We start from the raw sequence: 25,738 nt of genomic DNA on the forward strand, positions 1-25,738 counted from the left end.
GACCCCTCTCATTCTCAGGGATTATGTCCCTGTAAAGAGTCTAAAAAAGTCAGCAGATGTTGTGTGTTGTATGCACCAATGCGGGGCATATGGGTGAGGATGCCGTTTTCTGAGATGGCTGCACACATTGTAATATTCCCTCCTCGTTGGCCTGGGACATCAGTGGTTGCTCTCTGTCCAATGCGATTCCTTCCACGCCTTCTACCTTTTGCCAGATTGAAACCCGCCTCATCAACATGAATGTGTGCAGCGATTCCCTGGCATCCAGCTCCATTCAGGGAAAAAATTATAAAGAAATGTATAAAATTGGCTTGACAGATTTTGACAACTAGTTCAACATATTTGTATGTAATGACTCAAGCAATGAAATGAGGACTATTAGTTTTATAGGGAATGACTATTCAGCAGTCATAAGTATAGTTCATTTTGACTGACATGACCTAAGCAAATGATAATGTTATAAAACAGCAGAGAATTGTATGAAAGCAATTGATGCATGTCCAAAAGCATTTGCAATTTGTTCGGAGGAATGAGAAACTGCTACTATGATGTGCACAAATTACAAAATGTTGTGGAGGTTGAACTAACAGTTATGAGAACTTTAATTCTGATCAGAGAAATGCACCAAAGCAATTGAGAAAAACTGTAATTTAGTAGTACTGGCCCATCAGAACACAGATGTGTAGCAGTATCATATCATTTCTCCACATAAGTGACATGTGGAGAAAATACATTCCTGGACAGAATATTAATATATTGAATTACTCCACACTTGAGAGCAGAAGTAGGTTATCCAAATGTATCAATTATTAGATCATCCTCAAGTGTGTGGCCTAGTTCCATAAAAAGAAGAAAAAAATAGGTGCTGCTGCGTTACTTGGCCGCAGCGTGGCGCTACTCACCCAAAGGTGGACAAGATATGCGCTCAAATAAGTAAAGCTGCTGCGGTCCCTTTTATCTAGAAAAGCAAAGCGGAAGTACCTCACAGGCTGGTCCGGGCGGCCAAGTTCGGCGATAGCAAACAACACGGTAAATATTTTTTTATCGTTTTCTTCTTCATATAAATACATTTGTGTTTTGTGTGGCATCGGTACGCGTGCTGTCCAACTGCACTCCGGTTTGTTTGCGTGTGTGTTTCATAACGCGGTGACGGCGGTAACGAGGAGGAGGAGGAAGAAGCGAGCAAAGTCACACGGAGGTTATCCAGGAAAAAGCTGAGGGAGCTCGTAAACACGCCGATTGCAAAACGCACGTTTGATTGATTGATTGAAAACTTTATTAACAGATTGCAGAATGGGTACAGTACAGCACAGCTCAATACATACAATTGTTAAGGAGATGCAGACCAGAGAGAGACTTTCGTCTTGTTTACATCAGGGTCCCCCATTTTCAATTCATCATAACATGACACACGACATACAGATAGACAGTACTGCTCTATACATTTATGACATACCAGATTTGCAAATAAATACAGTACTGTTTGTGATACAAAAATAGTAAAAAAAACAAAAGAGAGTATATACATTTGACGTAGAAACTGTACATTGGAGGAGGTTGGGTCGGGTGGGGGGGGGGGGCTGTACATTGGAGGAGGTTGGGTGGGGTGGGGGGGGGGCTGTACATTGGAGGTGGTTGGGGGGGGGGGGGGCGACACGACACTGTACGTCTTTACTGTACGTCGTCGTAGTAACTGTTAGTAGGGGATGGTCTGTGACTGTCTTTAAATACCATACACTGACTACTGAAAGTCCAGGGTTGTTTACAACCTCACTGCTGTGTGGTTTGTTATAACAATGACGACTATCAATCGGACGATATTAAATATCATAATGGTTTGGCCAATGTTAGTTGCCAATGAAGTAGTCATCTATCTATACGTTTTCAGATTTATATATCGCAGGTTTTTGTCACAGCTTCTGAAGTTTTCCAAGCCTACTTGTTGCTATCTAAGTGTGTTGGGTGATGTCGCTCTACTCTGTAGGAACGTGTCGTGGGGAGGAATCTGGTTGAGTCTTGTTTGGCTGTCAGCCAGTCACACACCTCTAGGGGCACCAGTCACGGTACCCCTGCCTTTTAGAGAAGGGTGGTAAACAAGCTCGACTTACATACGTGTCCTCTGTTCTGTCTGCATTGTACTCAACTTGTAGTCTGTCATGTATGTGTACTGTAGTCATGCATGTCCCTATGCCCCTTAACAATTGTGTGTATTGAACCGTACTGTATTGTACCCATTCTTCAATCTGTTAAATAAAGTTTTCATTCAGAAACTGGCCTGAACTTAATTTAAGATTTACCAACGTGAAAGCTACCTTCTGTTGTTCTCTCCCATATGTCTTCCCATACAGATGGCTCACAGGCTGCTAGTCCGTAAGATCTGGACCCTCCCTGTGAAGGACATCCGCTGTCTCTCTGCGTCCGCGTCCCCAGTGTCCTCTTTTTCCACCTCCTCCTTGCGGCCGGCCTCCGCGCCCCGCGTCTCCTTCCTGTCTCCGTCACGCGCCCTGCTGCCCCACACCACCTCTCGGCGCGAGGTCTCGTTCAACGTGCAGGACCACGAGGACTTCACGGAGAGAGTCATCAACAGTGAGCTGCCGGTGCTGGTGGACTTCCATGCTCAGTGAGTCCTGGAGGGGGGGAGGGAGGGATGGAGGGAGGGATGGGAGGGCAAGTAAAGATGGTTCTGCCTCTGTCTGACTCAGTGAAGGAAGTAGTGACGGGAGAAAACATTGAGAGAGAAAAAAATAAACAATTTAATCATTACACAATACACACACACATACATATGACCGTTTTATTTTTTTTGTCTACTTTTTCTCCCCATTTTTCTATTTTTCTCCCGTCCCCAATTTCGTATCGTCCAATTCTACCCTCCCTTGTCTCGAACGCTGTTAGGCCATGCCTCCCACAAGCCGGCTGCAATGTGGACGAAGCCTTGCATCACGTGTCCCCTCCGGTACTCGAGGAAGCAGCCGTCGCATCTTTTCACCTGCACAGCGCGATCTCTCAGCGGCGAGGGTCTGCGTGGGAGGCACACGCCGCCCTCGTCGCTTCCTGATTCTACTGCGCAGGCGCACCAACCGACCTGTAGGAGTCGCTGTCCACAACGTCCAATCCCCACCCACCAGCTTCCCACCCCCCTAATACAGCCAATTGTATTAGTATGAACGACCAGCCAAGCTGGTAGCAACGCCAAGAGCTGGGCTCGAACCCAGCATCGTTGGTGGCGAGCGCCTTGCCCACTGCGCCACCTAGCCACCCTATGACCTTTTTATTTGACCACTATATGAATAGCATAGATGTTCGGCAAGGGGATTGGGTCTCTTCATTGAGCCCTTATCATTAGGCAGATAAACATGAAAAGTTCTCCAGCCGTTAGCCGGAGTAAGTCAGTCCTTGTCCACAGTTGTGGAGCCTGGTGGCTACTGGCACAAAGGACTGACTGAGGTGTGTGGGGTGGGGCGGGGGTGAAACTATAACTATATAACTCGGAATGAGAGCAACTTCCCCAGCTGTCTTTTTTGCCACTTTTGTCTCTCTCCAATCGATATAACACAGTAGTGATTCTACCCAGTTCACGAATGCTTCAACATTTTCCGGCTGTAAACGAGTGTGTAGGACATTCCCAAGAAAATCGTCTGGCGCACAGGAAGTGATACGTTTATCAATCGGTAGTTGGCGTGATGATGGCTTATCAACGGCAACGATGGCTTATCACTAGTAGTAGATGTGGAGGATCTTGTGGATTACCAGGCCAACCTCGGCAGCGTGTACGATCCGTGGAACGCCTCCATGGTAACGGGTCACCCAGCCAGTGGGAGGAGGAGCGGCACTGCATCTAGAGATTCCATGTTGAGCCTGTTTTCTCTGAAAAATAGATCCAAATCCCTTCTTTCAAAAGAAGCAGGATAAAGATGAGATGAGGATATGTTCCAATATAAAGCTGTTTGCAGCAGGGCAGGGTGATATGGAAGAAATGAGAGATCCAGGGAAACGTTGGTATCAAAATCCAAATGTATCACTTTTTTTTTGGTGTTCGTGCAGAGTGACGTAACTCACGGAGTAAAGTGTGTTTTCCAGGAAGAGAAAAACTATGGATTTCTTTAGACAAAAATAAGAAGGAAATGATATTGTGATAAGTAATTTCACAGGATCTTTAATGACCCCTTGATTGTAAGGATACCCTGTCCCTCGTATGATGGTCAGTACCAGAATTGGTGTCTGTTCATATAAGACTGTTTTTAAGATTGACCCCACGCTGTCACTACGTCCCAGTAGGCTCTTTTAAATGAAGACTTGAAGGAGCATCATGTGTCCTGTTAAAAAATACATCTTGCCTTTCACATGTATATGCTGCCAGCTGACCACTGGGCTTCCACTGGGTCGACAGGAAGGAAACTGTAAAAGAAGGAAGGGTTGGGCGGCTCGCGCCACAATACCAGCGTTCTATGCTCTGCTTGGTGCCAGACTTTGGCAGTTTTCTTTTGTTTTTTTTTATATTTTTTTCTTTTGGATTTAAGTTTAACAAAAAAAAACAATACAAAACATTTAACTTTAACACATTGGGCGCCAGCCATTACCCATATCCTTGTAGCTAACCCGACAGCTGTACTGTATTGTACCCATTCTGCAATCTGTTAATAAAGTTTTCAATCAATCAGAGAGAGAGAAAGAGAGAGAGAGAGGCGGACATCTGTGCTCTACTGAGCGCACCTTTCTAGTCCCCAGATGACTTTGGCACAGTAGACGCGCGACAGACAGCGTCAATGTGAGAAACACAATCCCTCCCCCTCTCGCTCTGAATAATATGCATATTAGATCACTCAGTGATTAACCGCGACGGGCATATAGTAAATAAGGATAAAGTATGCTAAAGACGCATTTATTGGACTCGTTGCGCGCAGAGTTTACATAGAAACAGCGCGACTCCCGAGGAGATGCATTGCTCCCGAGTCCCAAGAGGAGTATCACGCAGGACTGCATGTAATGACTGAATCCACGTTTTGATGACATCATCACAACAACACGCGTTAGGTTACAGGTTGCTTCCGTTTCTGTGATATATTTTCGGTGAAAAAACTCTTTTGGCCAAAAGCCGAAAAGCCATTTTCGGCCGAAAACTTTCGGTCACCGAAATTTCGGTGCATCCCTAGATAAAAGCTGTTATATAAATGAATACAGTCCATTCACCAGTTCTAATGACGAGACGGATCACTGTGGTAGTTTAACCAGAGATGGTCTAATTCCGAGACGGATCACTGTGGTAGTTTAACCAGAGACTGTCTAATTCTGAGATGGATAACTGTGGTAGTTTAACCAGAGACAGGCTAATTCTGAGACGGATCACTGTTGTAGTTTAACCAGAGACAGGCTAATTCTGAGACGTATCACTGTGGTAGTTTAACCAGAGACAGGCTAATTCTGAGACGGATCACTGTGGTAGTTTAACCAGAGACAGGCTAATTCTGAGACGGATCACTGTGGTAGTTTAACCAGAGACAGGCTAATTCGGCGACGGATCACTCTGGTAGTTTAACCAGAGACAGGCTAATTCTGAGACGGATCACTCTGGTAGTTTAACCAGAGACTAGGGCTGTCAGGATTCGTCGACCATGTCGATGTCATCGACTATGAAATTTCGTCGATTTGCATATTCATGATTGCAGTATTGTTGTTACTTGTATTCCTTTTGCGGTGGAAATGGCAGACGTTCAGAGTCATAACATGCACAACGTGTAATCTAATAAATTAGGTTCACAATATAAATAACTTCTCTTAACTCATTCAGCGCCATTCCTGAGTAAAGTCGGGTTATCTCACCAGCGGTTGAGCGCCATACCCGAGTATAATCGAGTTTTGGCAGTTTTTTTCTTCGATTTTTTTAATTCTTTACAGGCTCACGGACCTCGGTGTTACCATAGGAAATAATTCTGAGACCCCGAGAGAGCAATACCGGCCGGATCCTGCTAGGTGGCAGTATCACCCACCCTTTGAAACCTTATTTCACACTGTGTGTCACATCTAATGTCGTCCAGGCGGAGAATTTAGACCAAGCCAAGTAAATCGCTTCATCCGAGCACTTCGAAACGCATTCAGCACACTTGAGGCATATCTTGTGCCACTTCGTGTCAGGGACCTGAGCGACATCTATACTGGAAATCGCGATCAGACAATTGATGAACTGATCAAAGGTAAGGACTATCTGATGTCAATTCCACCTTAATCCTACAATGATTTCATATCCATCCAGCCGATCAACGTATGTAGTATTCAAAAAATCAAATGCGTTGCTGGCGATCAAAGCATAAAAAAAACTACCCCCCCCCCCCTTTCATGCATTCATGACGAAACATAATACCTATTATATACCTTTTGATTTGGAAATAGTAGCGTGTCCAGGCGAACAACGCGAACGCTTTTAGCAAAATGCACATATCGCTCCACAACGCAGTTACCAGGAATTAGTCAGGATCACTCTGAAATAGGGATGCACGATATAATTATCGGCCCAATATCAGCAATTATGACGTCATCCCGATAAACATTATTGATAGCTCCGATAATATATTAAAAAAAAAATTGGTTAAAAGAAATCCGGTGTGGGTGGATTGGGATGAAGGGCGTTTGTTTTTACTCTAGGCTCCTCCCGTTTTGCCAGTACTGTGGTACGACTGATAGCGTGTGGTTTAGGAAGAGGGAGTTTTTCACAAATCCAGCGCTCCCTTTCTAATGCCTGGCTGTGACGTAGCCACGTAAGTTTCAGAAGCAGCACAGATGGTAAACAAACATGGCGTCGTCGGTAGTGTGGGACGTTTTCAAAGTTTCAGAGGAAAACAGTTCGCTTGCTATTTGTAACAAATGCAGAAGTTCCACGAGGAGGGAAAGGGCCAACACGCTATAACACAGCCAACCTAATAACAAGTCACCTGAAACATCACCACCGCTACGATGGTGTATTAATCCGACGACGCGCGAGCAGCTAAAGGCTAAGCTGCTGCGAATCCAAAGCCAGCTGCAAAGCAAGCGGCGCGGCTTATACCTATTGACGAGCGTTTGCAAAATTAAAGATGTTTGACAGATGATTTGTTTGGTTTATTTAATTGTTTTTGAGGCGTGCTGTCCTATAAATGCCAAGTAATAGTTGTTTCATGGACCAAGACCACAACAGTCTCCTCTCCTATAGCGTCAAATGTTTTATCTGCTGACAAAGCACAATACCTGTTGGTTTTTAGTTCACTCATTGTTCAGGGAAACACATTGTTAATGACATTGACGGATTGTGAATTTTGTGATTGACTCAAATTATATTAACCCATTCTCTGCCACCACTTTGACCATCCTAAACCATCCTCTGCCAGCGCTATTTGTCTATGGAGATGTTCACCTTCTTTGCAGGGCTATAACTTTTTAAATTGTATTGCTAAATTGACATTACTATGGCCCATTCAACATCAATTATCTATCGTTCTGGATGTAGGAACGTTTTACTTTTTCATTCACACATGCATACTAAAATACCGTCCAGAGTATAAATATGTTTTTATCGTTTTCTGCTGTATTTCATAGAACGTGAGATATAGCCATAAATGCATATATTAGATGATCAAATGCAGTTTGATACCGATCAACGTTATATAAAAAATTTCAACTGTACATGATCCTAAACGTCATGACTGGTCATCTGCGGGTGAACGGAGGGGGTCTGGTTAATCTGGTTAGGTCAAAACTACAGGAATATACATAAAAAAAATATAATACATTATATATTATAATACAATAAATATATATATATATAGTATTGGTATCGACCTTGAGGAGCAGAAAGTTATCTATATCGGGGTAAAAAAAATCAATATCGTGCACCCCTACTCTGAAACTATACATATTCACCACGGTATCACACGTGAACGTATACATGAAAAAATTTATTCTTTTTCACATGTTGGACGAGGGATAGTTACTGTCAATTGAGCCATAGTATTGTCTCCATAGCTTAGGGTGACCAAACGTCCTCTTTTGCCCAGACATGTCCTCTTTTCACGCCCTGTCCGGGGCGTCCACTCGTCAAAATCCGTGCCTCGGTTCTCGAGTTACATGCCGATATGTCAGGCATGCAACTTTTTATGCGCGCACGTCAGATTATCACCCCGGGCTCCAGAAGTCAATCATCCGCCGATTGTGAAAATGATTGGTCAGCGTTGTAACTTGTAGCCAACAATGAGTGTAGCCACGTGGGGTTGTGCGAATCAGGGATCTAGGTGAAAATTGACAAGCGAAGACGGGATCAAGTGATAAAAACTCCGAATTTACTTGGATGAGGAAATGGAGAGATGGAGAGCTTTTTTCTTGGCACACGGATGTCTATAAGACTAATTTCTGAATGTTTTTTTTAATAAAATTTGGACCTGTACTACATAAGACTTCAGGCTATGGATTTGCTGTGTTTTCCAGCTTATACAAAAAATATATATTATTTTGGAATATTGCAACTACTACACAAAAATTTTAGTACACAAGTTCAAGTTCAGCCCTATGTTACTCATTAGCACTAAAAGTGATGTTCCTCTATTGTGTAAGAAACTTCTGAATGTTATCTTTCAAAAGAGACCAGGCTTATGCATGTGCTATAAGCATAAAGTATAAAGATAAGCTTTGCAAAAAAAGTATGCAGTCCTCAAGTTCAAATAAATAAATGGCCACTTTTCTGGGCGCATGTTATGTGGTTAAATTTGGGATATTGCAACCACTACAGAAATTTTTTAGTACACAAGTTCAAGTTCGGACGTATATGCTACTCTATTTCATTAGCACTAAAAGTGATTTTCCTTTTTTGCATTAGTAACTTCAGAATGTTATCTTTCAAAAGAGACCAGGCTTATGCATGTGCTATAAGCGTAACGTATAAAGATAAGCTTTGCAAAAATGTCAACTGTACATGATCCTAAACGTCATGACTGGTCATCTGCGGGTGAACGGAGGGGGGGGGGGGGGGGGGGGGGGGTAGTTTATAATTCAATGACCGAAGTTAAATGATTCATGTAGTATGGGTGATATATTGATCAGAGCAGTTTGTATGGATAATAATAAACAAACAGGCTGAAAGTAACGTCAGCCTCCTCTTACCGTTGGGCGATCACACTGGCGCAAACAGATCCCAGTTATGTGATGTTGATCGATGTGATCCAGTTCCGGTTTGTATAATACTAATATACGTCCAAATCATGTTGTTTATTGAGTTATGGCAACGGATCGATATCCACGGTGTCTGGATTGAGTCCCGGGAGCGATAGCAAGTGGCCGGACGGAATAGGGGACGGACCAAGCATTTCCGGCCACTTCCGGTTTGGCAACTCGTCGATCGGCCACGAGGTGGCGGTATTGAAGCGTTGCAGAGTTGAGCGGAGTCCTACAGCACCAGCCAAGACTCCGTGGGTGAAATGTGAATACCATGACGAAAATATGAAATATTGATCTCAAAGACGCCTTACGGCGTCATTGGCAGATTACGCATGGTGGAGAATGACGTGTTAACACGTCATCGGCGGAGAATGGGTTAATAAATATAGTCACTTTATTTGAAGAGTCAAAACTGTTCTCTTGGCTTTGTTTTGTTCATAGTAGTAACGCTCATGTCATGATAAATCTGGTTAGGTCAAAACTACAGGAATATACATAAAAAAAATATAATACATTATATATTATAATACAATAAATATATATATATATAGTATTGGTATCGACCTTGAGGAGCAGAAAGTTATCGATATCGGGGTCAAAAAAATCAATATCGTGCACCCCTACTCTGAAACTATACATATTCACCACGGTATCACACGTGAACGTATACATGAAAAAATTTATTCTTTTTCACATGTTGGACGAGGGATAGTTACTGTCAATTGAGCCATAGTATTGTCTCCATAGCTTAGGGTGACCAAACGTCCTCTTTTGCCCAGACATGTCCTCTTTTCACGCCCTGTCCGGGGCGTCCACTCGTCAAAATCCGTGCCTCGGTTCTCGAGTTACATGCCGATATGTCAGGCATGCAACTTTTTATGCGCGCACGTCAGATTATCACCCCGGGCTCCAGAAGTCAATCATCCGCCGATTGTGAAAATGATTGGTCAGCGTTGTAACTTGTAGCCAACAATGAGTGTAGCCACGTGGGGTTGTGCGAATCAGGGATCTAGGTGAAAATTGACAAGCGAAGACGGGATCAAGTGATAAAAACTCCGAATTTACTTGGATGAGGAAATGGAGAGATGGAGAGCTTTTTTTTTGGCACACGGTTTACCCGGATGTCTATAAGACTAATTTCTGAATGTTTTTTTTAATAAAATTTGGACCTGTACTACATAAGACTTCAGGCTATGGATTTGCTGTGTTTTCCAGCTTATACAAAAAATATATATTATTTTGGAATATTGCAACTACTACACAAAAATTTTAGTACACAAGTTCAAGTTCAGCCCTATGTTACTCATTAGCACTAAAAGTGATGTTCCTCTATTGTGTAAGAAACTTCTGAATGTTATCTTTCAAAAGAGACCAGGCTTATGCATGTGCTATAAGCATAAAGTATAAAGATAAGCTTTGCAAAAAAAGTATGCAGTCCTCAAGTTCAAGTAAATAAATGGCCACTTTTCTGGGCGCATGTTATGTGGTTAAATTTGGGATATTGCAACCACTACAGACATTTTTTAGTACACAAGTTCAAGTTCGGACGTATATGCTACTCTATTTCATTAGCACTAAAAGTGATTTTCCTTTTTTGCATTAGTAACTTCAGAATGTTATCTTTCAAAAGAGACCAGGCTTATGCATGTGCTATAAGCGTAACGTATAAAGATAAGCTTTGCAAAAATGTCAACTGTACATGATCCTAAACGTCATGACTGGTCATCTGCGGGTGAACGGAGGGGGGGGGGGGGTAGTTTATAATTCAATGACCGAAGTTAAATGATTCATGTAGTATGGGTGATATATTGATCAGAGCAGTTTGTATGGATAATAATAAACAAACAGGCTGAAAGTAACGTCAGCCTCCTCTTACCGTTGGGCGATCACACTGGCGCAAACAGATCCCAGTTATGTGATGTTGATCGATGTGATCCAGTTCCGGTTTGTATAATACTAATATACGTCCAAATCATGTTGTTTATTGAGTTATGGCAATCGACTAATATATTTAGTATCGCGATACTATCGTATTGTGACGCAAGTATCGCGATAGTATCGTATCGTGAGGTCTCTGGCGATTCCCACCCCTAATAGTACATATAGCCGTGCATGAGTTAACAGGTGCCCCCAAAAGTGGCAATTTCTTTACTTGAACTTGAGGACTGCATACTTTTTTTGCAAACCAAAATACTATACTTTATACTTATAGCACATGGTCTCTTTTGAAAGATAACATTCTGAAGTTTCTGATACAATAAAGAAAATTCACTTTTAGTGCTAATGAAATGGAGTAACATAGGTCTGAACTTGAGTTGTAGAAAAACTTGTTACTCACGTTTTTCTGTAGTAGTTGCAATAACCAGAAGTAGTATATCCAAAAAAATTTTAATCCGTTCAGAAATGAGTGATTAGGAGCGGTTTTGGTAAAATGTGAGAGAAAAAAAGCTCTGCAGGTTTCAGTTTTCTCATAGACTCCAATGCATTGCGTGTTTTTTTTCTCTTCCTGTTTTTGCTTTTCACCTAGATCCCTGATTCGCGCATCCCCAACTGGGGTATCATTGGAAAGCCACACTCATTGGTTACAACCCTGTCCAATAATTTTCGAGATTGCCAAATGATTGACTGAGCTAGAGCCTCGGCAGTCGCGGGTGGTATTCGGAAAAAAAGAAAAGTCTGCCGTGTACTTTGGTGCACGGCTTGCATATCGGCATGTAACTCGAGAAACGCTGAACGGATTTTGTTGCCTGAAATGGCAATCGACAGGCAACAAATAGGGCTTTATATATATTGTGTTTAAAAATAAAAATGCACAACCGAGCCGCTAGAGGTCGGCAAAGTGGCGCGGCGCGCCGGTGGGCAAATCATCCTCAAGAGGGGCCGGGCCGTTGCACGTTAAGTTAAACCACTATTTGTGATTCTGCCTAGAGCCAGGACTCAACAGTGCAAGTTTTGCTCACATTTGATAACTTCTGTGTTTCACGTCAACTCCAGCTGGAAGGGGAGGGGCTGAGCCCAATACCCCCACCTTCAATTCAATGCAGCTCTTCAGCCCTGGCTGCGTTCTACAGCCTGTGACGACTCCTCTTGCGAGTCTTGCTGTTTCTATGTAAACTCTGCGAGCAACAGGTCCAATAAATGCATCTAATGCGCTTTACATCCTTGATTCCTCGCCATTCCTGTATGCCCACGTTGCGGTAAATACCTTAACTAACGTTAACTACAGTGCTAACTAGGGCTGTCACTAACTATTATTTTGTTATCGATTTAATCTAAACGATAAATTTACCAGAAAAATCAACAATTGATTTTATTTGCAATTGAATAATTAAAATTATACAACAGGTAGGTCTGACCACACATTGTGATTGGTCGAGAGCGTTCTAAGCTGTGAGTATATTCATGATACACTCACGGTTAAATCACCATGAATATACCACTGCGCTGGCTTTAGAATGTTGTAGAAAGTTTCAACTGCCATTCATCAAACGGAAACTGTCAACATTACATGACCTACTCCGCGGACAACGTTACGTTTGATTTAACGTACCTGTAGGAGCTATTTGAATCTCAAACACGCCTCTTGTTAAATGAGAAGGTGAGAGACATTTTTTTCTTTTGACATGTTTTGGCCTTAAATAGTTTCAAAATATCAGTCATTTCTGAAAATAAGTTACAAGAGTAAAAAAAAAATGCGTTTTGGAAAATAGCTCTTTATTTGATTATCATAAAAAAGTGTTTTCTATACAGAGATATCGACATCGGTAAATATCGGTATCGGCCAGAACAGCAATATTAATATCGGTTATCGGTATCGGCCACAATTTTCACATCGGTGTATCACTACCTACGCCATGGCAATATTCCTGATATTCCACTGGTTCTCGTGTATTATTGCTTATCCTCATCCTTTTTAGCTTTAGATATTAAAAAAACTACCAGCCAGAGATTTTTTTACCGTCTTCTCTACTTTATGTTGCCATTTTCAAATGATCAGTAAAGGAACTTGATGTGTAGTTTCACCAACCTTTCACCACCTTTTCACAGAATGTTTACAATCTTTCATCTATCAAGGCAGCAGGTAACCATAACTACTCATGAACATTCCATGCAGGGCAAAAATACACAGCACACTCAAACCTACAACAAATTAACCAGATCTTTTCCAGACTTTTCAAAGGAAATACAAAGACTCATCAAATGCCAAAGCAAACGCATACCGTTGACTCAGAATTGTCTTATTTTATTTAAATTCACACAGCAGTAAGTTGTTTATACCTCAGAAGTAATATTATGGAAGTGATTGAGGAGCCTGACACTTGGGAGGAATGGTGGTGTTCTCTGCTTCCCCGCACAGTGGGCGTGTAGAATAGTCTAGTGAAAAGGTGATGTGCTTCGTGGCCAGACCAGCCGTGCCCAAATAGGGAACATTGTAAATACTTTGTTCACCCATAAATGCAAGACTGCTTAGCTACAGCTAACCCTAACATTACAATGTGATATGACATTTATGTCTTTTAATTGCCACGGTCCTATTTCACTCAAAAGGTTATATTTTTATAATATATAAAGGCCCTAACCCTATTAAAACAGCAGTCAAAGTGTATATTTTCAGCACTACATGTTTACCAATGATTTTAAGTGTTATTAGCGAAATATGAGTTCATAAATATCTCGGCGCATCCCGGCGGAAACCGGATGAAATAGAGCTGTTATACGTGTGTAGCCTTTTTAAAGAAGAGACCCAGGGCTTTCAATGGGCTTTTGAATTTCATAAAACTACACGTTTCCACGTGTGGTCAATGTTGGCATGGTGTTATTCACCGTCAAAGATAACTTAATTTTTTTTAAAATAATTTAAGATTTCTTTTTTACCGTTTATCGCTTTTCATGGTCAGACATGACCGACAGATGAGGAGAGGATGAACGGGAGAAGAGGCGGGGAAGACATGCGACAAATGGAAGTCACCGGGAGTGGGAAGCGAACCCGGGACGGCCGCTTCGCGACGCAGCGCGATACATGGTGTGCTACTAAAGCGCCCCAGATAACTTAATTTTATTTATATATATATTCTCCTTTGGTTCATTACAAACCACGGTGGTGTAGTGGTTAACACTGTCGCCTCACAGCTAGAAGGTCCAGGGTTCGATTCCCGCTTGGGGACCAGGTTTCCGCGTTGCCAGGTACCCAGGCCTTTCTGTGTGGAGTTTGCATGTTCTCCCCCCCCCCCCCCCCCCGATAAGAGAAACCCAATGGAAAAACATGCACAACAGATCGCTAACGCTGTCGCGGCCCCACGCCGACACCCCTATCTGTTCCCGGCTGCCCTTGGGGGGAAGGACGACGGGATGGGTCATGTGCAGAGACTCAATCGCATCGGCAACCCAACCAATTGCATGTGTGTGTGTTCCTGTGTGTGTGCCGCCCATCCGCATGTGTGTCTGCCTGCATGCCGAATAAAGACTTCTCCAAAGTCCAGTCATTATTATTATATTATATTATTACATGGCGTTTTAACATTCGCCAAAATGTTTGATTGTGATTAGTCAATAGTGCTCGGTTGCCCCTAACAACGGTCAATTATTTCTCGATAATTGACCGCTGCTATGGGCAACGCACAATAATGACCGCTGTTAGGGGCAACAGAGCGCTATTGACCAATCACAATCAAGCATTTTGATCGCAGTCACGAAAGCTATAACCTCGTTCCCAGCTTTATCTCGCACAGCTGCACTACATCAGGTGCAATCACATCCACACCTGCCGATGACCGAGGAGCAACAGAACAACTGCGTCTGCATTTGATCTCGTCTTGTCGATGGTGTAAAATTACGTATATTGTTGTTAATAAGTTAGCCATATAATAAGCGGGATAATGTATAGCTATACTCGGTCGGTCAATTATTTTGCGACAATGACCTCGTAGCTATACATTATCCCTTACTTATTATTATTACAATTTACTCAGGCCTAGTAACGGACACAATATTTCTGACACTGGGAATACATTCCCTGGGATCCATAGATGTCCCTAGATACCAAGAACATGTATTTTTAGGCGAATGTTCTGAAAATAGAGGTTAACCTGCAAACATAAAACTGTTCTGACAACACAATATTGATGTAACCAATACATCTTCTGAAATGTTTTTAATGCAGAGGTACTGTATATCAACTCCAATATGAGGTTCACTCTGGCATGTCCATGTTGTAAACTGGTGCCAGAGAGCTGATTCCAATGGACAGTGGTGGAAATTACGGTAATAAAAATTAAATACTTGTCATTGAACGTTTAAAAAAAATATATATATATATATATAAATCTGCTGTCAGTATGTGCGAAGTACACAGACACATGCATGGACAGGAGTTATTACAGTCTCCCCTGTTGCAGTGCTACGCAGGTGTAATAACGACTCACATAGGGGGTCTCTAGCCTTAGACTTTCTCTAAACAGACATTGGCCAGTCTTGCCAGAACACACACCCATCTATAGTATTATTCTATAGTGAATCTGTAAAACCTTCGGCTCACATGACTCAAATCATTAAGAGCCGACAGGTGTTCAGAACGGATAGCTCCCGGCAACCACAGCCATTTTTTAGATGTAAGATTCAGTAATTTACTGCCAGACCAACTCAGTTACTGGGAATTAGCCTCAGCAGGCTCATGACGAAACAGCAATAAAAACATGGACATCAAACACAAGGTCCAGAATAACAGCGTGAAACATAGACTAACCCCCAACCCATAAAATATAACCATAGATTTAACACTTGAGTGACCGCATACAAACAAGTCCTGAGAAAGGTTTGTTCCAAGGTAAGATCACCTGGTGCAGTGGTGCAGTATCAGAATAAAGTAAGAACACCAGGTGCAGACAGTATCAGAATAAAGTAAGAACACCTGGTGCAGACAGTATCAGAATAAAGTAAGAACACCAGGTGCAGACAGTATCAGAATAAAGTAAGAACACCAGGTGCAGACAGTATCAGAATAAAGTAAGAACACCAGGTGCAGACAGTATCAGAATAAAGTAAGAACACCTGGTGCAGTATCAGAATAAAGTAAGAACACCAGGTGCAGACAGTATCAGAATAAAGTAAGAACACCAGGTGCAGTATCAGAATAAAGTAAGAACACCTGGTGCAGTATCAGAATAAAGTAAGAGCCCCTGGTGCAGTATCAGAATAAAGTAAGAACACCAGGTGCAGACAGTATCAGAATAAAGTAAGAACACCTGGTGCAGACAGTATCAGAATAAAAGTAAGAACACCTGGTGCAGACAGTATCAGAATAAAGTAAGAACACCTGGTGCAGACAGTATCAGAATAAAGTAAGAACACCTGGTGCAGACAGTATCAGAATAAAGTAAGAGCCCCTGGTGCAGACAGTCGGACCCCCCCCCCTCACTATTGGTGGATGCCTCTGAGCGTTCCCAGGGATAGGTTTAGTTAGCGTTAGCAGCTAACATTAGTTAAGGTTTTAGCGCGACATGGGCATTCCAGAATGGCGATGATGCAAACTAAGCATGTTAGACCATACATTGGACCCGTCGCAGAGTTTACATTACACATACCGGTAGTTCTAAACTGCGACTCGTGAGAGAAGTCACACAGCTGTCAAACGCAGGGCTGAAGAGCTAGTTTGCTTCTAGAATTGAAGGTCTGCGCCGCTCTGTATTATGAAATGACTATTGCACATTGACACTAGGGCTGTCTTAAATACTTCGAAGCTTCGTTCGATGGCACAAGCTTCGAACATAAAAAAAAAAATCGAAGTTAAAAAAAAACCAATTTTTTTTTTATTATTGTTTTTTTTACTTCGGTGTGTGTGCATGGGGCCATTGGGTGGGGCCGGGGGACAAATACACTGGAGGAAAGGAACCCAGCTCAGCACTGCCCAAATTATATCATCACTATTGCCTGTTTGAAGGATATCATCCTCAAACACATATACACCACCTACACGCCTATTCTCAGTCCTTGCCCCACAATGGTGGAATGAACTACCCACCCCAGTTAGGACAGCCGAATCCCGTCAAATCTTTCGCCGTCGACTAAAGACGCACTTCTTCAACCATTATCTGAAATAAAATAAAAAAATAAAAATAAAAAATCTAACCCTAACTAACCTTACTGTCATGCACTTGTCCTAATAAACTAACCTACACTGTAACACACAACACTTTGATGAATATTGTTACTCAGCTGATAGAGTTGTATCCTTCCTGGTGACCTGTCGTACAGAACTTGTAAGTCGCTTTGGATAAAAGCGAATGTAAATGCCTTGTAGAATTCCACACATAAGAAAGAAAGATACTGGGATGAATAAACAAAATAGGAAATAAAATGTAGAAATGCATGCAATACATAAATAAATATGAATCTCCATATATGAAATGGAACATTTAGATAAGGTGCTACTGAGATGTTTTGGTGAGTTCTTTGTTTTTTTGTGGAAGTAGCCCTTCTTAAAAATGCATGAACATTCACTGATAATTGGTCTGTAGTGGAGTCTACAAGGTCTACATTGCCGGACCATGTAGAATCCGGACCTTGTAGACTGACATAATTCTGTGCATAGTTTAGTCTACACAGGCCATATTTCAAATAATCAAAATCATCATTCATCTTAAACATTCTTGATTTGGGGGATTGGTAGTTCCCATGAAATCTGAAGTTGTTCAAACGACAACAGCGATCCACCTTGAATTAAATCACACAGCCGTGTTGGCTGCGTCACAGTCACGAAAGGGGCTACTTAATTCATTAATCCAATCCACTTTATTTATAGAGCACATTTAAAAACAACAAAGTTTACCAAAGTGCTGTACAAGTCCCACAACATAAGATTAAAAAAAAAAAATGTAATTAATTTTTTTTAATTCGAAGCTTCGAATTAAAATCGAAGCTCCCCCCCGAAGCTTCGATTGCCAAAAAAAAATCTAAGGTCAGCCCTAATTGACACGCCCACTACGCAAAGCCATTACTCGCACACTGTGCTCCTAAATGCTTTTTCCAGTTTGCACTCATCTATCTTTAGGGGCAAATGCGAGTGAAATAGTCGCACTGGAACTTCCGGTATGGTGAGCAGGGAGTAGGACGCGTTTTCCCTCTCTCCCTCATGTTTTTTTAAATTCTACGTTTTAAGACTCCAAACCATCATAATTCTTGTTTATATGCAAGTATCGATACAGCTAACTAAATATTTATCTTCGCAAAGATGACATCCAAGACTCCAAAACCAAAACGGGGCGATGTTCAGAAAGAAGAGGAAGCGGACGACGCTTTTAGCAAGGCCTGGCTGGCCGCCCTGCTTGAAAACCACAAAGAGGCTATGACCACCGAGTTCAGAAAAGCCATTACCACTCTGGAAAATAAACTCGACCAAATTAAATCGGACGTGGCCGACAACGGACAGCGTGTCAAGTCCCTGGAGGAGAACGCGGAATCTGTAAGCGAAAAAATTGTGTCGCTGGAGGCTACATGTGCCGATCTGAGGGCTAGCCATGCTATGCTAAAGGCTAAAGCGGAGGACCTCGAGGCTCGTGGTCGGCGTAATAACCTTCGAATCATTGGACTACCAGAACAGATTGAGGGCCCGAGACCAACATCCTTCTTCGCCACCCTTTTATCCCAGGTTTTTGCTGCAGAAACCCTCCCTACCCCTCCAGAATTGGACCGCGCGCACAGGTCGCTGGCAGCTAAGCCGAAGCAGGGTGAAAAGCCTAGGCCTGTTATCATCAGGTTCCATAATTATCAAACCAAAGAACGGGTGATCCGGGAGGCCAGAAAGAAGAGGGCGGAGATGCAGAAGATCAAACTACTCAAGAATGGGATGGGGTGGGTATGAGGGAGGGGAAGGGGAAATGAAAGGGAAGAAAAAAGATGGAAAATGTACAATGTTGACAATTGTAAATGTACAAATTATTTTTCCTGCAATAAAGAAATAAAAATAGTCGCACTGTAGATCCCTGGTGTGGTTACGTCATTGCTACTTGAGCTGCTCTACCGGTCACAAGGTATAGTCAAAATCCATACCGTAGCGCAAATTCATACCGGTACTTTCTATACCGTTTATACCGTCCACCCCTAGGTTGGACTGTACTGTACACAGTATGGTGAGGTTGGACTGTACACAGTATGGTGAGGTTGGACTGTACACAGTATGGTGATGTTGGACTACACAGTATGGTGAGGTTGGACTGTACACAATATGGTGAGGTTGGACTGTACACAGTATGGTGAGGTTGGCCTGTACACAGTATGGTGAGGTTGGACTGTACACAGTATGGTGAGGTTGGACTGTACACCATAGGGTGAGGTTGGACTGTACACAGTATGGTGAGGTTGGATTGTACACAGTATGGTGAGGTTGGACTGTACACAGTATGGTGAGGTTGGACTGTACACAGTATGGTGAGGTTGTACTGTACACAGTATGGTACTGCTCCTCTACAACTAAGAGGGGTTGTCTGCAGATATATTACAATTGCTTTAGATTAGTCTAAGCTGTTTGTTTTTAGCGTGGCAGTCTGGCAGATTGGTGGAGGGGGAGGGGGTTAGTAATTCATAATTAATTAATTACCTTTTATTTTATGAAATACAATTGAGAGACACTCCCTAATTTTTTATGCAGCCGAGATTACAAAAAACAATAAGAAGCAATACATTACAATCATTCTAACACCACAAAAACCAAAGGGTTGCTGGTTCAATCCCTGGTACCAACACTGCCAATACTACTAAAGTGTTCCTGAGCAAGGTCACCTAAACCCCCTCCATACATTATTGACGTGTACCAACTTGCTCCAAGGACAGGTATTGAAAATTTGCTAACATAAATACTAGGCTACAACTGAATACTGTGATACAACACAACCCTATATGTCATATCTGTCCTCGTAAAAATAAACCATACACGTATACCACCCAACTGCCATTCAGTGCACATGACACTGTAGAGAATGACTCATATATTACGATTCATTTTCAAATACGAGAATACACCGAATATTCTCTGTTTTTTCATGGAAACTGAGCTAATGTAGACCAACTAAAACCAACATCCTAGCTAAGAACGATGCATCCTGGGATAATATTGGGATATAGAACTTGTTCAGCTTTGTCATCGGGATGAGAGATTATCCCGGTTATTGTAATCAGCATGTGACGTCGACATGAGCCGACATATCCTCAGTAATATGAGCCAGGATATTGGTATGCATGTAAGCGCCTATATTTGCTGCTAAACGACTGTTTAACAGTTTTGTCCAGTTCAATCATAATGCTTGGTATGTGTCTGAAAATCCCACTAAGCTTGATTGATTAAGCTGCTAAAACATTTATTAAGCAGTCTCAAAATAGAGATTAAGCAGTTTACTGTTGAATCTCTATGCCTTTCATCTAGCAGCATTACTAAAATGAAGACTACAAAATGAAACTCTCCCAAGACCTACCTAGCTGGAGAGGTAGGTCTTTATAAGGAGGTGTAGTGGTTACGTCATTGTTGTTTCCAGCGCGGTCCACCTCGCTTGAAATTGCAATGTATTTCCAATGGACACATTTCTAAATCGTCTCGTTTAAAACAAATAAAGCATGAACATTGGCATGGTGTACCTTTCTGTGTGTATTCATCCACAATATATAGCTCAACATGTAACGATTAGCAATTAATCGTAAAATAATTACATATAATTTTATTTCAACCAAAAATGCTTAAACAATAATGTTAGTGATAGAAGGGAACTCACTTTGTGCAAAAATGGAAAGCTTGCCAATGTTCATGAGGCAGAATTATTACAATAGCCGATAATACATTTGCCCAATGATAAATCCCTATACGGGTGGACCGCGCGGGAAACTAAAGTGACATCAGACTACACCTCCCTATAGCTGGATGGGTAGATATATATGCTATATATTTTCATATTATCCAAAGAACGTTTTTATTTATCAAGATTATTTTATATTAATTGAATATTTTTCAATCGTTTCGAGGAGGCTTTGTAGCTATGCTAACAATATGTAATCTCTTGCACTGATTTAGTTAGTCAAGGAATAAGGCCTGACTGCATGACATCTAGGGATGGGTACCGAATTATGTACTTTTAAAGGTACTTACCGAAACACGTCGGTACTACCGAGTATCGATTCACGTGAGATACAAAAAAATATATATATAAATGTTTTACACTTAAAAAAATGTGTAACCTTTTTTCTATTCATGTCAACGTTCACACGCACAATATAAGCTTACCTAGGATTTGACTTGATTCAACAACAAAGCAGTCGGGGCAATGGCAAGCCGAAAACGGTCGAAAGTGTAGTTATTTGAAGTTTAGATTATTTTTTTTCACTACTGAGGTGGGTAGATAGAATGTTTAGAGACTAAAGTACCGAAAAAAGGTACCGTTGGGTACCGGTATCGATTCACAGGTACCGGTACCGTATCGGTTCAAATGTGAACGGTACCCATCCCTAATGACATCATTCTTGTATCATTTGACATCATTCTTATAGTTACAGAAAAGTATAGCAATTTCCTTGCCAGCCATACGCTTCCACTGTGCCTGTCTGAGAATGTGTCTTAAAACACCACATAAACTCATGAAAGTCGCCACAAATGCCATGCTAAAATCTGAGGTGCATTTGTTTTCTTGAAAAGTTGCTCTGATATGGCGTCTACAAGGAAGAAGAGGAATTCTACCTCAGAATGCTGTATTATATCACAATGGCAAAACCTTCAGAAAACAAGTGACTCATAAGATGTCAGCATGACATTTTACTCAAATGTGACTTTTCATAACTACCACATTTTTTCAGTAATTGCAAAGGTTCATAGGGGGGGGGGCGAGCGCCGCACTCCAGGGCCCATTTCATTCTTGCATGAGGAAGGATAATAACGATAATCTAGCGTTGATTTCAGGATGATTAGATAATCAGGCGAAAAATTACAACGTGTTTAGTGGATTCCACTAAAACACTATCGCGTCTTTTCCTGGGATTACTAGGAATCACAAACTATACTGAATGAATGAATGAATTATTTTATTTAGAATGTTTACAAATAAATAAACAAACAAATAATTTTTCGAAAATTTTCACAAACAAACGAAAAGGATAGGTTTGAAGCCGAAGGCTTATAGAGCAACCTACCCCTAATTCAAAAAACAAATTCAAAAAAGTTTTCAAAATATAACAAACAAAAAAATCAATCAACAATCAAAAATCAACAAAAACCCATCCAGAAAAGAACAAAAAAGTTAAAGTTTGCAAGATAAAACAAACAAACAAAAAAAATCAATCAACAAAAAACTTTCCTGAAAAGAACATAAGCCAACATAGGAAAATCAAAAATTCATCTGCAATACCAGAGTTTCATGGTAGAAAATAAATAAATTGTAGGTTACATTTTACTATAAGATTCTAGAACCCTGTGTTTAAACATCTTTTTAAACTTAAAAAAAATACTCCTGCTGTTTTTTTATTTCATCCGGTATATTGTTCCAGAGTTTCACTCCTTTAACTGACACAGACATACTTTTAAGTGTGGTTCGAGCTCTAGGCTGTTTCAAATTGAGTGTTCTTCTTAAATTATACGTCACCTCTCGTTCTTTAAACAAAATGTGTAAGTTACATGGCAGTTGATAACTTCTAGCTTTAAAAACTATCTCTGCTGTTTTTTTTTTTTATTTTTTATCCACTTTTTCTCCCATTTTTCTATATTTTCTCCCATCCCAATTTCGTATCATCCAATTCAACCCTCCCCTGTCACGAACGCTGTTTCTTGCCTCCCACAAGCCGGCTGCAATGTGGACTAAGTCATACATAGCACAAGTCCCCTCCGGTACTTGAGGTAACAGCAGTCGCATCTTTTCACCTGCGCAGCTCGATCTCTCAGTGTCGAGGAGTAACGCGTGGGAGGCTCACGCTGCCCCCGACACTTCCTGATTCTACTGCGCAGGCGCACCAACCGACTTGTAGGAGTCGCTTGTTCACAACGTTCGATCCCCACCCTTCAGTTTCCCTCCCCGTAATACGGCCAATGTGTATTACTGCGGACGACCAGCTAAACTGAAAACAATGTGGAGAGCTGGATTCGAACACGCGAATCCTAGCGTCTCCACACTGGTGGCGAGTGCCTTGTCCACTACACCACCTAGCCGCCCTATCTCTGCTGTTTTAAGGTCAACTAAGTCGAGGAACTTTAATGCCCTTAGTTCAAAAAACAGTGTTTGTAGGATGGAGATAACTAACATTGTTCACAACCCTTATTGCCTTTTTCTGTAAGATAATAGGATTCAGATTCGTTTTGTATGCGTTTCCCCAAGTTTCTATACATTAAGTTAGATATGGTAATAAAAGAGTACAATAAATTGTGTATAATGATCTCAAATTTAATATTCAAAACGGTATAAAACGGAAATGTACGGATGAAAAAAACTATCTGTTTTGTGCATGTTGACTGGAAGCAACTCACTAACGATCGACGGGTGTATTAGACCCATAGCTATAATATAAGATATATTTTAAGCACTCGCAGGTGAACAAAGCGCCCCATTGACTTACAGCACTAACATTCTATACAGAAGGTAAACAGCGACCCCTGGCCGTGAATGTGTTAACACTAAACTTACCATCTTTAGATAATAAAGTTTGAAAACATTGAACCTAAATGGTTCTTCGCCCTGAGGTACTTGATGTTGTTGAACGGTGAAATGGAATGTTGTTTTGTTGACTCTGTCATGTTTGTGTTTTTCAAGGTGGTGTGGTCCCTGTAAGATCCTTGGGCCTCGGTTAGAGAAGGCCGTCGCTAAGCAGAAAGGCCGTGTTGCCATGGCGAAGGTTGACATAGACGACCACACAGACTTGGCTATTGAATATGGGGTAAGAACTTTATTTTTCAGATTTTTTTTAAACTTATTTCTGCTCTATTTCTGCCTCCTACATAGCTTAACATATATGGACAAAATTCCCACTCCTATGCAGAGAGTTGGATGACGTTCCCCCGTCAAACATCTCTGCTCAAACAGGAAGTAAACCAACCACTGCTACCTATACTTGTATTATTTTTCCATAACATATTGAAGAAATAATATTAAGTTAATTGTTCCCTATATATTTTATTAGTCTACTTTATTACTAAGAAGTAAGAACCAAAGAGGAGTTGGTGAATAATTACATTTAACGGCATCTGTCCAGCCTTGTTTTTTCACCGTGTCCATGGAAACGACGATGAACGCAGCCATAAAGGTATCGTTTCCGTACGCAGCAAAGATGGTCCGTTTACTTTCCTGATAATTATCACGGCATAACTCATAAATGTTCAGACAAGCTTAATATTTGGTTTATTTGTATATACTATGTATTCATGCAATTCAAAGTTATTTCCACATTTTCTTTCAAGCTAATTTGGTCGTGGAGGTCAGTTTTTGTTACAGGCGTAGAACAGCTCTTCATAGGAGTGTGCAAAAAAAAAACACCCTTGGTTTCGTGTCGTTAAATAATCTCGTCTAATTCTAACGCTCTCTCGTCTCCGTCACCAGGTGTCAGCGGTTCCGACGGTAATCGCCATACGGGGGGGCGCCGTCATCGACCAGTTTGTGGGGATCAAAGATGACGAACAGCTTGACTCATTCGTCGGCAAGCTCATTGGACAATGAACCCATCCATCACACGGCCCTGTCGTATGACACTCTCATGACCCCCTGGCCCCCCCCCCCCCCCCATTTTTTCAGATCCCGGCCAGGTCCGCAGCACCAAAATGGCCGACGTAGAGTCTGTTGAAATGCAGAGCAGCCAAAAAAAACAAACCCACCCTGACACGATCCCTACGGACAAACACTTGAGAAGCACAACGCTCACACCCATCTCTGACCTTCGAGGTCCACTGCTTCGATCTCTCCCTACCTGTCACTGTCTGAAGTCTAGTGATGGGTGTGGGCCTATGTGAAGTGCCCCCACCCCCCCCTTGCTTTTTTTGTTTTGTTTGTTGGTTTTGTTTATCTTTTAACTCCCATCATGCAACATTTCCCTCCTTCACATGCAGTAATGTGACTGCTCCACACCATTGGAGCTGCTCGGGAGGCAGCTGAGCCAGTGTGTACCAGTAGAATAGAGTCACCTCAAACCGCTGTACTGTACCTGCAAGCTTTTACTATTAAAGGGGGGGGTACAGGAAACCAGACATAAGTGAATGAGCTTTGTGACGTTGCAACCTGCAGTTTTTGCTTCTGTCCACACGAGGGAGGTCTTTCTCTAGCATTGCAAGGCCACAAAACACAAGTCATTTTACACCATTATGCCTAATGATGTGAGAGAGGAATGTGTAGGTCAAAGTGATTGCGAGTGTGTGTGTGTGTGTGTGTGTGTGTGCACCTGCACGTCTTGCGTCTGTTTCTCCGTCTTTCAGCTGTCTGTGTCTGGGTTCCGACTGACATTTTTTAGTTAAGCGGGAATCACAAACACGGTTTTGGGTTTGACTTTAGGTTTTATTTCAGTAATAAACGTATGTAATATGACCAAGTGAAGTAATAAATAAAGGAGTTTAAAGATA

At 41.7% G+C, this 25,738-nt stretch overlaps 1 protein-coding gene across 1 annotated transcript; it reads left to right on the plus strand.

The window, feature by feature from the left end:
• Positions 1 to 966: 966 nt before the first annotated feature.
• On the plus strand, positions 967 to 25,738 carry txn2 (thioredoxin 2). The gene is made up of 4 exons (XM_084328838.1): positions 967 to 1,029; positions 2,349 to 2,620; positions 23,946 to 24,069; positions 24,729 to 25,738. The coding sequence occupies exons 2-4, from the start codon at positions 2,349 to 2,351 to the stop codon at positions 24,843 to 24,845; spliced, it is 513 nt and encodes a 170-aa protein (XP_084184964.1). The 5' UTR covers positions 967 to 1,029; the 3' UTR covers positions 24,846 to 25,738.

Source organism: Notolepis coatsorum (genome assembly GCF_963971535.1).
Source record: "Notolepis coatsorum genome assembly, chromosome: 14".
In the NCBI taxonomy this organism is placed as follows: Eukaryota; Metazoa; Chordata; class Actinopteri; order Aulopiformes; family Paralepididae; genus Notolepis; species Notolepis coatsorum.

Bases quoted from the DNA above. Each gene is read 5' to 3' on its own strand.
- txn2 (XM_084328838.1), top strand. From the start codon at position 2,349: ATGGCTCACAGGCTGCTAGTCCGTAAGATCTGGACCCTCCCTGTGAAG. The intron at 2,621-23,945 runs GTGAGTCCTGGA...GTGTTTTTCAAG, and splicing joins CTGGTGGACTTCCATGCTCA to GTGGTGTGGTCCCTGTAAGA. The intron at 24,070-24,728 runs GTAAGAACTTTA...CTCCGTCACCAG, and splicing joins ACTTGGCTATTGAATATGGG to GTGTCAGCGGTTCCGACGGT.